The 15,981-nt window shown below is 41.6% G+C and overlaps 1 protein-coding gene across 1 annotated transcript; it reads left to right on the plus strand.

The window, feature by feature from the left end:
• Nucleotides 1–1,507: 1,507 nt before the first annotated feature.
• On the plus strand, nt 1,508–4,726 carry ptger4a (prostaglandin E receptor 4 (subtype EP4) a). Its single transcript, XM_037483725.2, has 2 exons — nt 1,508–2,383; nt 2,750–4,726. The coding sequence occupies exons 1-2, from the start codon at nt 1,595–1,597 to the stop codon at nt 3,317–3,319; spliced, it is 1,359 nt and encodes a 452-aa protein (XP_037339622.2). The 5' UTR covers nt 1,508–1,594; the 3' UTR covers nt 3,320–4,726.
• Nucleotides 4,727–15,981: the final 11,255 nt, after the last annotated feature.

Here is a 15,981-nt window from a genome sequence, read left to right on the forward strand (position 1 = left end):
CAACGAAGACAACAACAAGTGTGTTTTGCAACAGCACAGGGTCAGTCTGGTGCGCTGACGTCACGCAGCGGGGCTCAGGGTCTCGCTCCTCAGGGGGTTGGCGAGGGTGCTTTTAATCATGCAGATCCGAACATATTGGAAGTGTTCCTATATCGCCTGGATGAAATAACAAAAACATGCTGCTTTTTTCTCAAATGTCGGCTCAAGAGTTAAATACATCGCAGTGTGACATCACCAGCAAGCTGAACCCCACCGTCCTGAGTTTGGCGATGTTGGGGAAAAATCAAGGTGGTAGAACATCTTATCTGCTTACATGTTTGCTGCTTTCTAATAATGTTTTGCCTTAGTCCAAATTCCCACACTGTGTGGCAATGTTATCGTATGATTTGATTTGAATATTTTTTGAATATTTTGCATCCTCATAAAAACATGCTAAATCAAAGATGGCGTATGGATTTCTGCCTCGGGCATCGAGCTGCTATTGTGTTTGGAGGATGTGTAGATGATGGTGCAGACTCGTGTTTTTGTTTTTATTTTGACTTTTTTTCTAGTCCACCTGTGGTTTCTTAAGCCTGTGTTTTACATGGAAGATGTCTGCAGCGTCTTTCTTATCTTTTTTAAGGAGAAATCATTTTCAAATGTATGGATGAATAAATATTCCATGAGTTACTTTATTTATTTAATTTATGAGATCTAGTCCAAGCCATTCTTTTGTTTTTTTAAGTTAAAGTCACATGACCTGACCACCCTTTTATTTTCTCTCCAACAAATGAGCAGAACAAATTACATTATGTTTTTTTATCTCATTTTATGAGCTTTTATTTAGACTTTAGTGTGCATAGACTGCATTTTCAATTGCCACATACATTTTATTATTATTTTTTTTTAATTACCAAAATAGTTTTCAACTTTTTAGGAAGCATTGTGATTGACCAGAGTAGCTGACAAGTTTATGAAAATATTGTCATGACATTTGGTGAATCAATCAGAATAAGACAGTCATTTGACATGTTGTTTACTGTCGTACAAATTATTTTTCGAATAACCGTTGTTTTTTAAATGAATAATACCTTAATATCATATTTCTATTTCCAACATCTTTTTTCCTTCTTTTACTTTCTAACAAAGACAATTAATTCATTCTTCTCTAAACTGTTGACACTATCGCAACAGAATCCTCAACTATGCCTAAGATATAATGAAAACACAATATAAATTTGATTATATGGCAATTTCTTTTTAAAACACACCCATTAACACCTGTACTACTAGTATTAAGTGTTTTTTGCTGTAAGTTTTGCTGTCTTCTTTGGTCAGCTTGTGCGCCGTGGAGAGAAATGAAGGGGAGGTACTGGACCCAATCTGAACGAACCCCCCGCCCTTATCTCCATGAGTCAAATGTGCTTCTGTCTATCAGAGCTGGCGGTCTGAGAGCAGGGGGAGATCTTTCTTTAAGTTGGTTTTACAATTAGCAGATAACTCCCCCCCTTGTCCCCGGTCATGATATTTACAATGTTGTCCTGGTTTCCTGATCTGGGCTGGAAACAGTGGCGTTAAGAGAAGTAGTTTCCGCTGGTGTTCGCTCGCAGAGGACATGGCAACGTACAACCAGTCGATGACAGGCAGGACCATGGTGCCGACCATCCCGTCCATCATGTTCATTTTCGGGGTGGTTGGGAATGTCATCGCCATCGTGGTGCTCTGCAAATCTCGTAAGGAGCAGAAGGAAAGCACGTTTTACACGCTGGTGTGTGGACTGGCTGTCACGGACCTCCTGGGCACACTCCTGGCCAGCCCGGTCACCATCGCCACGTACGTGAAAGGATCGTGGCCGGGGGAGGACCCGCTGTGCCAGTACTTCGGCTTTACCTTGCTTTTCTTCTCCCTGGCAGGGCTCAGTATCATCTGTGCCATGTCCGTGGAGCGATATATCGCCATTAACCATGCCTACTTCTACAATGATTACGTGGACCAGAAACTGGCGGGTTTGACTCTGCTGGCCATCTACATCTCCAACGCGCTGTTCTGCGCCCTGCCGATTGTCGGCTTTGGACAGGTGAAGAAACAATACCCGCAAACGTGGTGCTTTCTGGAGTGGAGGAGCAACCAGACCAGCGATGCCGCCTACTCGTATATATACGCGGGTTTTAGCTCTCTTCTTATTCTCGCAACTGTCGTGTGCAACGTGCTGGTGTGCGCAGCTCTGATCCGGATGCACCGGCGCTTCGTGCGCAGGACGTCGCTGGGCACCGACCTGGGGCGCGACGTGGACCCGCCGAGGAGGGCGCGCAGCTTTGGGCGTCTGGCCGGTGCAGAGATTCAGATGGTCATTCTGCTCATATGCACTTCGGCAGTGGTGCTTATCTGCTCCATACCACTTGTCGTAAGTTCCCCCCGCCCTGCTATGTCCGTCCTTTACGCGCCGATCTTTTAAGGCATTTTTGCGATGTTAAGAGAGCAAAGTTGTAATATTTGAATTGTTGTGCTTATCCTTTTCCTCACCCCCTTTCACGCCACTAACATCATATTGTGTTCATTCTATCCATTAGGCATGTTTTGCAAAAGAAATGTGGGTTTTTTTACACGGAATTTAATCCAAAATCGAGTGGGTAACTAAAGAAAACTTTTAACTATTTATCTTTGCATTTTATAACTTTTCCCTACTATTTCTCCTCTATTGCTAAATGTTGTGATCAGTGTGCGTTTCACCCTTCCTCTGCTCATCACAACGTATTCTCTCTTGTTGCAGGCTCAGGTGTTTCTCAACCAGCTGTACAAGACTCCAGTAGAGCTGAGGCTAGATAAAAACCCAGATCTACGAGCGATCCGCTTCGCCTCATTCAACCCCATTCTCGACCCCTGGATCTACATTCTGCTCCGCAAGGCCGTCCTCCTGAAGCTCATTGAGAAAATCAAGTGCTTATTTTGCAAGATGGGAGCGCGGGGGCAGCAGATGCAGGGCAACTTCCAGTGTGTCGACACTCCTCAGCTCTCCTCGGCCATCTCCAACCGGGACTCCCACTCCCTTGTTTCCCATGACCTGCGAGACTTCAGCACCACCTCCCAGATCTTCCTCTACCTGCCCGAGGGAAGCGAAGTGTACAAAAAAACCTGCCACAAAGCAGGCGGACCCTCCGGTTCACAACCGGCATCTGCTAGAAACTCGCAAGCTTCGGACTCGCTAGAGCAGGGCGGCGTTGAGGTTCGGTGTGGCGAAGCGACAGCTGCAGTCAGGGGCTGTTCAGCTCTGCCGTGCACCAAAGACCCATCGCTCCAAGTCTCATTAAGCACTCAAACGGAGGAGGAGAAATGCATCTGACTTGACTCTGGGGGAAAAAAAGCAAGTTCACGGTTTCCTCCGATGTAGGTTGTCTAGTGAATGACTTTGCCAAATGGGGAAGGCTCATGAAAATGATACCTGACTCTCCCTGTGAAGTCTGGCACATGAAATGCTGTGAGCACCCTGGTGTTCTCTGTTCCAGCACCCAGCTACCTCAAGCAACGACGCACGTGTCTGTGGGAGCAGATTTTGTCATTCCGCGTCAAACAGACGACCCTCTTCTCCGTGACTCAGTGACGGAAAAGCTCCTGATCTGCAGAAAACCTTGACTATATAGTCATTTAGAATCAAAGACTCCTACCCTTGTTGGTCCATGCGGTAAATGCAAACAGAATTGAATGTGATCCAGTCACTGTAGGGATGGGCTTTGTTTGCAAGCTCTTTTTGAAGGACTTGTGGTCGTTCCATGACTAATGTACAGCGCAGCATTTGATGCTCCTCCCTTGAATACACACAAACGTATGTGATCTCAAATTATAAGAACTTTCATTAACACAGAACACAACAGAGCTATAGAAAATGGGGTATAAATCGTATCTAATTGAACCCAATTCACCGCACCTGTCGGCCTGAGAAGAAGGCCGCTGTGGGCGCTCGTAACAAAATGAGTCTTCTCTACGAGAAGGTTTGACTCGATACATCACAACTATACAGGGACTATCCACACCGTATTTCCTTGATCAGACCGCATGCAGGTGAATCTTCAGCATTGACATCTAGAAAATCACCATCAGTTTTGAAATCAGCTTTGCCACTTTCTTCTATTTGCAGTTATTATGTTTTGTTATTCAGTGATTTTGATTGTCAAACCAACAGAACAGGTATGGGAGGACCAAGGTGTTCCTGTGATCCAATTCTGTGGGTTCAGACTGAACCTTTGGACCCCTGTTTGTGTGAGCTTTCTCAATCTAATGATCTGGATGTCTCAGTTTCAGCAGCTGTGAAGCAGATGGTGTGCCTCTGTTTGCCGGTCATTAAATGGGCTCCAGATTGTTCCTTCACTTCGCGGATCACATTCTTGCCTTTCTTGTTTCTCTTGCTGCTGTTCATGTTTGATGACGCGGTTGTTCCTGTGGAGTCTTTACTCCTCGGCACACCTCAAGATTGTACAGTATGATGATATTTAGTTAAAGATAGAGTTTTCAAAAACAAGCGATTTATCAAACGCCTTTTAATTTATTTTCTAATCCGGTCTTGAAATTATGCACCTTATTTTGTATATATTTTCAATTGTATTGTGGAATTTAAATATCTGTATATGCATATGTATATGGCTGTTGTATCACTTTTTATATCTGTAAAAATGACTTTGTATTTGCAATAGCGTACTGTAGGTAATAACTGTACATTTTATAATGAAACTGTAAATAAACAACCACGCATGCCTTTGTTTCACGGCAAGTATGACCTTTTGCATATCATCATATATTGTCAACATAAAGAGGAAGTTCATAATATGAGCAGCAAGTTTCCCACACTCTCTTTTTCCTACTACGGCTTGGTGAGATCATCTCATGACCCCATTAGCACAGACAAACGACCCCAGAGAAGAACAGGCTTCTCCACAATTTCCAGACAAATAAACTAAATTAAACATTCCGGGGCAAGGTTCTGTAAATTGGAGATTTCTCTCATTTTGTGTTGAAAAAACCTTGTGGTTGTGTGTATAATAGCTGACGACAGACACAGTGAGGGGAAAACAAATCAGGGTCTCAGGAAGTAGATCTGGCCGAGAGAGCTTCTCTCCTGAAACAATAAACTCAACCCACAGCTCCAATTCATTGCAATTAAGCTTATACAAGCAATGCGGTGGATTAGACCAGCACGCTGCAGGAGTGTCCTCCAGACTCTCTGAAAAACACACATTAATTGGGATTGCACAGTAGCAGGACCCAATGACCTGTGGGACAACCCCTGCCCTCGATCTGTTTTGCTCTCACCAGATTCTGCCCTCTACACAATTTGAATGCACAATTTGACCACCAATGAGGCAGCCATTTCCCATCTGTGTCAACAGGTGTACATTCACGTGTACACGGTGCCTTTTACAGAAAACCCTGAATCACATGTCATAACGACGTTGTATGAAACCTGTGGAGCTGCTCAACATCGACAGAGTCTGTCAGTGAGGCCCTGCACCTCGCGGCCTCATGTGCTCACTGACAAACAGCAGAAAACACCTGCTGCTTCTCCACGTCTGCTGTCACTCTGAGTTGAAGAGGACGCTAAACAATCTCTGTCTGGAAATGAACCAGAACAAACGCCTGAGTGACGCAGGAGCGGACAGATGTTGTGCTGAACTGTGGTGGACGAGCAGTAAAATAAGGAAATGTGACTCAAAGGAAACAATTCTCTGCAGTGTGATGATTTCACATTAGTGGCAAGATCTCCCTTTGTGTGTGTGTGTGTGTGTGTGTGTGTGTGTGTGTGTGTGTATGTGTGTGTGTGTGTGTGTGTGTGTGTGTGTGTGTGACGTCCATGGAGCAATATGATCGCAGTGATCTAATGTACTGTCAGAACAACAAGGCCTTGTTTGGGGACGGCTTAACTGGTCATTTCACCCTCTCACACCAAGCAGTTTTAACTATTTCTGTTCAAACTAGTACCGAAGTGGCTAATGTTTCATGAGGTCCATAACATGATTACCTCCGTTGCCATGTCTTATTATAAGCAATTTACTTTTTTAACATCTCTGCGTAATGATCACATTCCAATCTACCGATATCCCATCTTATCAATCTGACTATCTGTGACTCCTTGCAGCCTGGCCTTGTGTACGGCCTGGTACGGGACGACGATGCAAACAGCTCCAGGCGAGGAATTAGTCACCCTGCTGACTTTTTTAAGCCCTTCACAAATATACACTCTGTAGAGCGACTTATTTCAAAGGTTTAAAGCAGAATTTTGCACATCAGCAAGTTCCCATGACATCAGCAGCCAATGTGTGACTTTGATCTCTGCCGTTACACAACAAGCCACTAGGAAAAACTTAACCGCACGAGTTGACCTGCCACACAACAACGACAAAGATAAATTGATTTTTAAACAAAATACAAAATGCATAAACCAGTTTTTTTTGCTTTGAGAATTTGTTAAGAGTTCCTCATCTGATTTCATGAAAGCACTATAGCATATGGTGGTGGTCGATAACCAAATATGAGTGAGAGTGGGTGTATTCACATGGGTCACATTGATCAAAATGTCCAGTCCACAAGTCAAATAAGCTTTCTGTAAATTCCCATCAAGTACATAACTTTTGTATATTGTGTACACACACTATTAAGAAAGAAATGGTTGTTAAAGGTCCAAATAAAACACCTGGACGCTGTGTGTCTACATCAAACCACTATATGGTTCAATGTAAGAGGAAACACTAGAACAGAAATGACAAATTATACATTTGTATTGCCTTTAAAATAGCTCTCAACATGGCAACCATGCTAATAGCGCTAGCCATGCCAACGAGGAGGAACAGGTTTAAATCGGCTTATTAGACGAAATTGCTCTTTCTTGTTTCTTGTTCCTCTGACTATGAATCCTTATGGTTGAAATGCACTTATTGTAAGTTGCTTTGTAATGTAATGTATTTACCAAAACGTCCAGCTATGAATATGCAGCAGAAATCGGTGGAAAAAAAGCAGTCCCTACGGTAATGATTGATGAAGTCATAACAGCCACCTCATCAGATGGACCTGAGTAGTTTCAAAGGGGATGATGTCAGCTTTAAGAAATACAGAAACAGGGAAATGGGGTAACCACAAGGAGATGTTCCAACGGTAAGAAGCCTGGAGCATTTCCCAGCTTGCAGCTCTGCCCCTGCCATTTGTTAAAAAGCTTCTCTTTTCACAGCCTTTTCTCATATAATCATTATTGCCATCAGATTACCTATAACATGCTGGGTAGGAATCTCCCTCATCATTTTGTCATTCATACCAAGAGAGGGTTATTTGTCGAGCTCCTTCATATACGTCCATTAGAGCTGCTGCCCAAAAGTAACACGAGACACACCTGTAACACTGGGTCAAAGGCCCACTGGTTCTGGATATTTTTCTGTGGGAACAGGGTAAAGCTATTGCTTTGCCTCGGTGCAATGGACTGAGAAGGAGTCAATAGTGAGCTGTAGAACGTAAGCTTTTTCAATATACTGTGATTCAAAAACAGATTTTTTACACAACTTTTAATTCTGCTCTTTTTTTGTCTAATTCTACAGAAAATTGTTATGTGGGCTGTTTATAAAAACAGCTCGTATTTTGTCAGTTGGGCCTCCGAGCCAATGGCAGGCATGGGAACCTCTGGCAAAAGATGCAAACAAATAGAAAAACGTGATTTAGTGCAGGGGTAATTTAGGAAACCAAGATAAAACTACAGCTACAGGCTGTAAATCTGCTATTTATGTCCACCTGAAATGTTTGATGACAGCAAAAGGGCGAGGAATCAAAAGGGAAGTGTGTTTCAAGGCATTTAATGAGTGGATTATTTTGTAGTATTAATCATTACATTACATTACATGTCATTTAGCTTTTATCCAAAGCGACTTACAATAAGTGCATTTCCACATAGAGATACAAACTCTAAAGGCAATTAGACGCCATCCTCATTCCCTCTACCAGGACAGGGGCTACTAACAGTCTGTGGCGTGGATCAACATGAACAAAAGTGTTATAGCAGCGCTTCTCTGGAAACAGCCATCCAGAGCGCCTGTTTGCACACGCTGTATCAGATGTCGCTGCTCGTTGCACTTTCTACAGTATAAAAAATACCAAAGGACGTCACACGTTAACCCCAGCTATAAGCTTAACTATCCCTCACAACCATTTAAGGTGCATTTCAGGTTTTAGCTGCTGGTTGAGCTAGCTAGTTATGTGAGTTTCATTGGGCAACTGTTACTTTAATGAGGATATCAATGACCTAATAATTCTTTGAATAAAAGACTAAATCTTTTATCAGGTTCATAGATTTAAAAATGTCTCCAGACAGAGTGAAATAAATATATATGGGCTTATCTGTTACAATACACGATGGGACTGCAGGCATCTAGCTTTGAGAAAGCCATCGCCTTGAAGCAGCCTTATCTTTCACAGCTTAATTAGAAACTTAAACATAACAGGAAGTTCTTTGGTCACAGAAGAAATGTTTCATGAAAGTCTAAGCGGCAATTGTGGGAACCAAAATTGTTGGAGGAGATTATCTGCTATCACAAAGTGTTACAAACCCCCAAATAACAATTAAAGCGCACAATCCGTAATTGATAGGCATGCCTTTAACATATAGACAAGCACCAAAACGTCTACTGATATCGGTCAAGAAAACCCGAAACACACCTACACAAGTGTGTTTAACAAATTTGGCCTCTCGCTTGGTCGTTTGCAGAATAAATACTTATTTTCATCCATGTTGGATGGTGCTCTAGTTGTTGCTTTGTGGAATCCAAAAGTATAAACTTGAGTCTTTTGGTGAAATCCAGCCCAACCAAGGTTTGATATAATGCCATCCCCCAAATGTATGTGTTTAAAAAAAAAAGCTTTTGTTATTTAGGAAGCACGATAATTGTGTTGTAGTTTCCTGGCCCTTTGTGCTCAGGGGACTCCATTCCTTCTCATCGTAGCATCTTTAATTTGGCTCCTCAGTGAGCTTCAAACTTCTCGCCTAAGTCACCTGTTGAACACTAAATCCCCACCGGCTGTGGCCTCATTCGGAGCTGCATGACCGCAAAGTCCACTTTACTGTGAGAGGGGACGAAATTGCCTCGTCAAAGAAATCAGCGTTCAGGCTCCACAACTATCTGATCCCTTGCTCACAACATCACTCACCCCACAATTGGGGGACCGAGAGGCAGAGACTGCCGTCCTCACGTATCCCGCTGTGTCAATCTCCAATTTCCCCTCTATCACTTCCTCCAGCGCGTCCTTCATGAACCCGAAGACACTCCGCGGTGTTTGTTTGGAGAGGCCTTGCAGATCGTCTTCTGCGTTGCAGAGACGCAGCTATTGTTGTCACAGAGTTCCTTGCGGATGTCATAGACAACAAACATTCTCAGCTTTGGGAAATCAATTAAACTTATGATCTAAAGGCTGTCTATATATACTAAATGTGTAAACAATCTGAAGTCAGTGTTACATGCAGGAGACATTTCAGACTCCCGTCCTGATGGATGTGATATCGCCACTGTGACATCTGCCTCGGAAATAAATTAATCGCTTCATTTCATCACCAGAACTTAATTTCGGGGGTTGAAAAAATGTTTCCTCCATTTCCAAAGACACACAAGGACAAGTGTATCAGAGATTCTGTATTGTTCATTGGGGTTTGCTTTTTGCGCCAGTGCAGACATCTAAATTGTTTAAAAGACTGTTGAAAGTACAACATAAATTTGACTTGGCCGTAAAAATAAGAAATAGGCCCAAAGATGTTCCAACATGCCAACTCATTTTACCCATTTAAAGATCAACAAACCAATCAAAATGCGTTTGATTTGCGGCCCCTTTATTGAAATCAAGTGAAAACACTTTTATCTGTTATGAAATGTTGATTTCATCAGTGTTTATGCATAATACGGACATTTTGAGAAATGTTTGCTGGCTTTAGCTTGTAGAGGCGTCTCGTGAACCAGAGACAACGAGCTCCAAAGAGAACGGCTCGACCGATGACACGGGCTTTGGGATCCGAACCCTTTCAATCGACGTTCAAAGACACAACAAATAATTGTACCGTCTGAAGTCCAGAATCTGGCCCCTATGGACGTCTACACCCTTGACTGGACTGTCTGCTCCTCTGTAGTCTAAAATGCTTCCTTCACTTCCCCTGCATCTGAAAGATAGGATTTTCACCCAGCTTGTTTAGGTTGTCGGGGGGCGAACTTGTGACGCAAGTCAGTTTTCTTGCAGCCATCACTGATAAGCATCTTATGAACATTTTACAAACAGAAAGGTTACAAACCAGGTCATTGGGTATCAGTCATCTTTGCTTAGTGAAACCATTTTTGTCCTGGTGATTCATTTCAATCTACTCGTGTGGTCCACATACATCTGCAGAAGCAGTCCAAGGGATGCAGATGCACTGTGACTGCGTAACTGAACAGCAACAACTAAACAGGATTTTTAATGAATAGATGTTACTTAAGCAGAGGGATTTGACCAAAACGGAGGTACCACACTCCCAAGCACCTGTAATAAAACACAACATCTGGCTGTGATGACCGCTCACAGGTGCAAACGTTTACAGTTGGATCAGAGTACACACAGAGTTCAAAGTTTGAATGAATATGCTGTAGCACAGCAGACAGACGGAGAAAAAAAAAGAACTGATAGTGGCCTAACACATCAGGATTGTGTCACGAGGGGAACGAGGTAGGACCCAGACGCGGAGTTGAAAAATAAAAAGACTTTAATTGTCAAAACTCAAAATCAAAATCGCTCCAACCAAAAAAAGGGGAGGAAGGAGGAGAAAACAAAACAGACAAAAACAGGGACCTGGTCTTGAAAACACAGAACTGACTTGACTTGACTTGACTTGACTTGACTTGACTTGACTTGACTTGACTTGACTTGACTTGACTTGACTTGACTTGACTTGACTTGACTTGACTTGACTTGACACATGAATGTTGACATGTAATGACGCCACACCAGACAAGGGACTCACAGGGCTTAAATACACAAGGGAGGTGCAGGTGATTGGACACAGGTGGAAACGATCAGGCACGGCAGACAATTACAGGGGAAGACAGGACAAGGCAGGAAGTGAAGTTACCCAGGATCACAAGAGACATAAAAACTACAAAATAAGACAAGAAGCAGACCCAAACCGTGACAGATTGTGTGGTACAACAAAATTAAAGATTGCATAAGTGGAGACAAAAAAAACCTTGGTCTAACAATAAAATGCAATCAGTATGTTATTTATAGGTTGAAAAGGCTCACTTTTAATGTATGTACCAAATCTTTTCACAATGCATCGAACCCATTCAAATACATAACGCATTTAGCATCTTGCATCTTGACAATGTAAAATGCTTCCCTTTGAATGTGTAACAATTGTGGGCAACAGACTTTGAGGGAAAATCCACGAGAAGAAATCAGCTAAAATCAGCTTTAGGTCTTTCGATAGTACTGTCACTATCTGATTGATGCAAACAGTGGCCATCCTGTGAATGTGAAGGTGCCAACGATAACGCAATTTGAATAGAAACACAAACGAAAGTGTCTCCCTCTGCTGGCTGTAATAAATTCTACATGCAAACCCAAACTGTTTATAAACCTTCTCTGGGGCAGAAAGTGAAACATCTATACTTTAATAGAGAGGTTGTGTTAAATAATAACCCCTCGCTATTAAATAGCCTGGTAGTCTGGATGCATACAAGCAGTATTTTCCAAAATCCTAATGCAAATTACTGGTCACTAGTTTCAGCAGAAAACACAGAATTGACAATTCTGACAATAAATACACAATACTTCTGGCAATCATTAAGAGGCTAATATCCAGCAAGAAAAAAACACATAAATAACTTTAACATGTATAATAATAATATTTATAATAATTAATAATTCTAACACAATATTATAATATAGAATGTTCTTAAATGGGCGATTTTTTTATTTTAAATGAGAAATAATAATACATTCAGTATTTTTTACAGCCAGCCCCAGTGGGGGCTACGTTTACTTAAATAATTATATACTATACAAAATAAATAGCGACCATATTCTGAAGCAGCAGGTAATTTCGTAGTATCTACCATGGTGGCCACGAGGTGGCAGTATAGTACACAAAACGGTTGGGACCCACCGACGACACGTCACCCGGCGGAGGGGACATATGCTCCAAATAAATGAAGGCAACATGATGCATTTCACAGAAGACCCAAGATGAAAACGAATGAAAATTCTCATTGCGTGATCAACATCTAAATAAGACACTTTAAAAAAATGAATGTTGCGTAGTTACGCAAATGTTTAAGTCAAAGCCAGTAGCAGTAGTAGGTTAATCAGTCTGTGGAGCAAGACGGTCCATTGATGGTCAGTCTAGTAATATTATTATGTGTCTCAAACTTAAAACACAGCATGCCTTGATTGCATGACTTAAATGCAAGATATTGTGCACAAGTCTAATGAAAGCTTTCATAACTGTTTTACATTCATTTTTCATATCTGTTACTCCGTCACCAGGTGATAATGAGGAGGAGTTGGTGGTGGGCTGGCAAGAGAAACCCTTCAGTCAGGTAGCACAATTCAGTGTCCTTAGTGTATTGTAATGATTAAAAACCAGTTAAAGGTTTGTTATTGTTATTACTTTAAACTCACCTTATTGTCTCTGTGTCTGTGGTCCCAGTATGAGATGGAGCTGTTCCAGAACGAGTCAGCCTGCCAGACTCCTCTGGACCCTCAGTACCACACGGAAGTCAAGGCCCAAGGTACCACACGGAAGTGAAGGCCCAAGGTACCACACGGAAGTCAAGGCCCCAGACGCAATCAATGATCTTCACACCGATCATGACGGCTAGACCAGCTGCCTTGTTCTCCACCAGCTGGTAGGTTATATTGTTACTCCAATGTCAACACAGTCATCCAGTAGTTTGCGTTACAATGTTATAATTACAGTGGGGGTGTAACTAACAATTATTTTGATAATCGATTAATTGGTTGATTCTTTTTTTGATTAATCAATGAATCGGATAAAAAAATGGCATTAAAAATGATTTTTTTTTTCCAACCCTTTATTCTAAAAAAATTCACATTCCAAAAGTACTTCAGAAAGTACAGGTTAATAATAATTTCAAAAACTAAATTGTTTCAACGTCACAACTTGATTAATACTATTGCTACTACACTCAAACACACACCCACTTGAAGTTTATTCATTCAATTATTACCATCATTGTAGTGCAAGTTAAGTAAATGCATACAGCACATCTAAATACAGCTAAAGTATCTGCCGTCTTCGTTTGATTTTTTTTTTTTGTTCACCTCCCTGGTTGGGCGGGAAATAAAAGTCATTGGCTAGAGATCGAACTGCTGTGTGCGTGCTTTTGGGTCCACCGATTACACCACATAACACCCAGAGAGCCGATGAATTCATTTAAGAAGAACAGAGAGCTGTGATGTATAATCAGCTCTCTAAAACACTGCTCGTCGTTTGATCACAACATCTTAGCAAGTGCCCATGATATGCAGACTAAAAATAGACATGCTTCTGATATGTGGACTTTGGAATTCCCCATGTTATTTAAAACTTAGTGTCATAGTCATAGTAAAAATAAAATGACTGAATTCATTTCCACCTGTACTGGGTCCTGCTTTTCCTCGTGTTCATGGAGACTCCACAGTTGCAGGGTGGACTGGTTTCCCTCAGTGTGTAGTCGCAGCAGTTCCTGCCATCCTGAATAACCTGATGGTGTTTCTGTACGTGGGGGACAAAGCACCAGTGCAGCATAGAGATGAGTTTCGTTGTCAGTTTGAGACGGTCTTCTCCCTCAAGGTAAAGATGGAGTAGAAGAGATCAAGTACGCCGCTATAAACATCTCTCCAGACCCTTTCTATCCTGCTGGGGAAAAAATAATTTAGTTTCCTTACACATATCTGTTAATCTCTTAAAAAGGATAAGACGACGGCCTGCCTCTTACAATCTACTTTAGTAAAGCTCTCCTTCAGACACAATAGAAATAGAAGGTATAGAGTTGGAATCTCAGCTGATCACAGTTTAAAACTGTGCACAAGTAAATAACCAGATAATGACGTCGTACAGTTAAATTAGTTTAAACTAATTTATAGTGATGTTTATGCAATATTTATTAATAGTGATTAACCTTATAGTATTTTATGTATATAAAATAGTGATCAATGAGGCTACATACCGTATAATAGATTACATCATAACTGCTTAACATAGGATTTAATATCTAGGAAACAATGATCATGGAGGCTACAGTTAGATAGGTGACATCCTAAGTGATTCACATAGTATTTAACATCCATGATGAAGGGGTCAATGGTGCAACAGTTAGATTTGCAAATTCAAACAATTAAATAAATAGAAACATTTTCAGGCATATGCAAACAGCTGACCACACATTAAATATCTTACAGAGAAATATACAATAATTAATGTGTGAATACGTATTTATTTATATTACATTTCAGAACTTCAGGTATTCTTTGAGTCTCGATGACGGTCTCCTCGTGTCCATTTATTAAAACATCGTTAGTTTGCACAATGATAGACGATAACAAGCTGCACGTAAAGTTACATTTAAACATGAAGTTATGAATCTAAACTCTGTCCTCAAGCAGACGTAACGTTACCGGTGAAGAACATCAGTCTCTGACACCACATTAAAAGATATGAAGACTCGTCATAGTATACTTTTATCTCTACGGAGACGTGAAATCCAGCGGAGCATTTCACAGAAGACTTGACGATAACAGGCTGCTCTCTCCGGGCTGAGATGAGCTGACCGCCCGGTGCTGGAGGGTCTGACGGTCCCGTTAACTACACCTCACATCTCCGACATCCACGGAGCAAATTGTTACAAAGGCTGAATATTGACAAACCGACCGCCAAAAAGTTGCTTGAACAACTAACTTCTCGTCTGAAAAAGTCCTAAAATTACATTCCGTTTCTTAAATTAAGTAGTATTTATAAACTTCGATATACAGTTGTGTTTTTTTCCCTCTATCTTTGTTTCCTGTTGCTGAGGTGAAATGCATTATGGGATATTTGGCTCTCACAATAACAGACGAGTCTGCTCCGATGCACTCGCCCCGCCCGGTGGACATCACGTGGTTCCATTTGATGAGGTCATTCCAAGATATCACATGATTGATGACATCACATTCTGCTTTGATGTTGAACCTTCTATTCCATTCCCACAACTGAAAAGCACAGTGAACTCAAGTCTTAAGTTTTAACTTCAGTTTCACAGTCTACTGGCTTGTCTCACCTTCAAGATGTTAGACACAAGCCTTCAGGATTTGATGGTAGAGAGACAGGCACCATTGACTCTTAATGAAATCCGTTCCATAACTTCTCAGCTACTTGTAGCATTTACCGCACTAAAGGAAATTGGCATTCTCTACACAGACCTAAAACCAGACAACATTATGCTTGTCAACCACCAAGATGAGCCCTTCAGAGTGAAACTAATTGACTTTAGTTTGGCCATTCCAACATCCGAAGTGACTGAAGGAATGATGATGCAACCTTGTGCATACCGAGCACCAGAAGTGTCCTTGGGGCTCCCCATATCAGAAGCCGTTGACATGTGGTCACTGGGATGTGTCTTGGCATGTCTGTTTTTTGGCCAGGATATCTTCAATGGAGAATCAACATACAAAGTAAAGAAAACAATTTGCTGTCTGTTGGGTCAGCCACAAGACCACCTGCTAGATGCTGGAAAATACACTCACCAGTATTTCAAGAGAAATACAAACAGCTTTCATTCAGGATGGACACTAAAAACACCAGAAGAGTACTGGGAGCAAAATGATAACATGCTGCAATTGTCAAAGTGGCGATTCGACCATGTCGGAAATTTGACTGACGCAGTAGACAAATATTCAAAGGCAACTAACGAGGTTGAACTGGAAGACAGAAGGGCATTTTTGAATCTCCTTCAAATGTTGCTCAATACAGATGCTGAAACAAGA

Source organism: Pungitius pungitius, chromosome 5, assembly GCF_949316345.1.
Source record: "Pungitius pungitius chromosome 5, fPunPun2.1, whole genome shotgun sequence".
Lineage (NCBI taxonomy): Eukaryota > Metazoa > Chordata > Actinopteri > Perciformes > Gasterosteidae > Pungitius > Pungitius pungitius.

Bases quoted from the DNA above. Each gene is read 5' to 3' on its own strand.
- ptger4a (XM_037483725.2), top strand. From the start codon at position 1,595: ATGGCAACGTACAACCAGTCGATGACAGGCAGGACCATGGTGCCGACC. The intron at 2,384-2,749 runs GTAAGTTCCCCC...CTCTTGTTGCAG, and splicing joins TCTGCTCCATACCACTTGTC to GCTCAGGTGTTTCTCAACCA.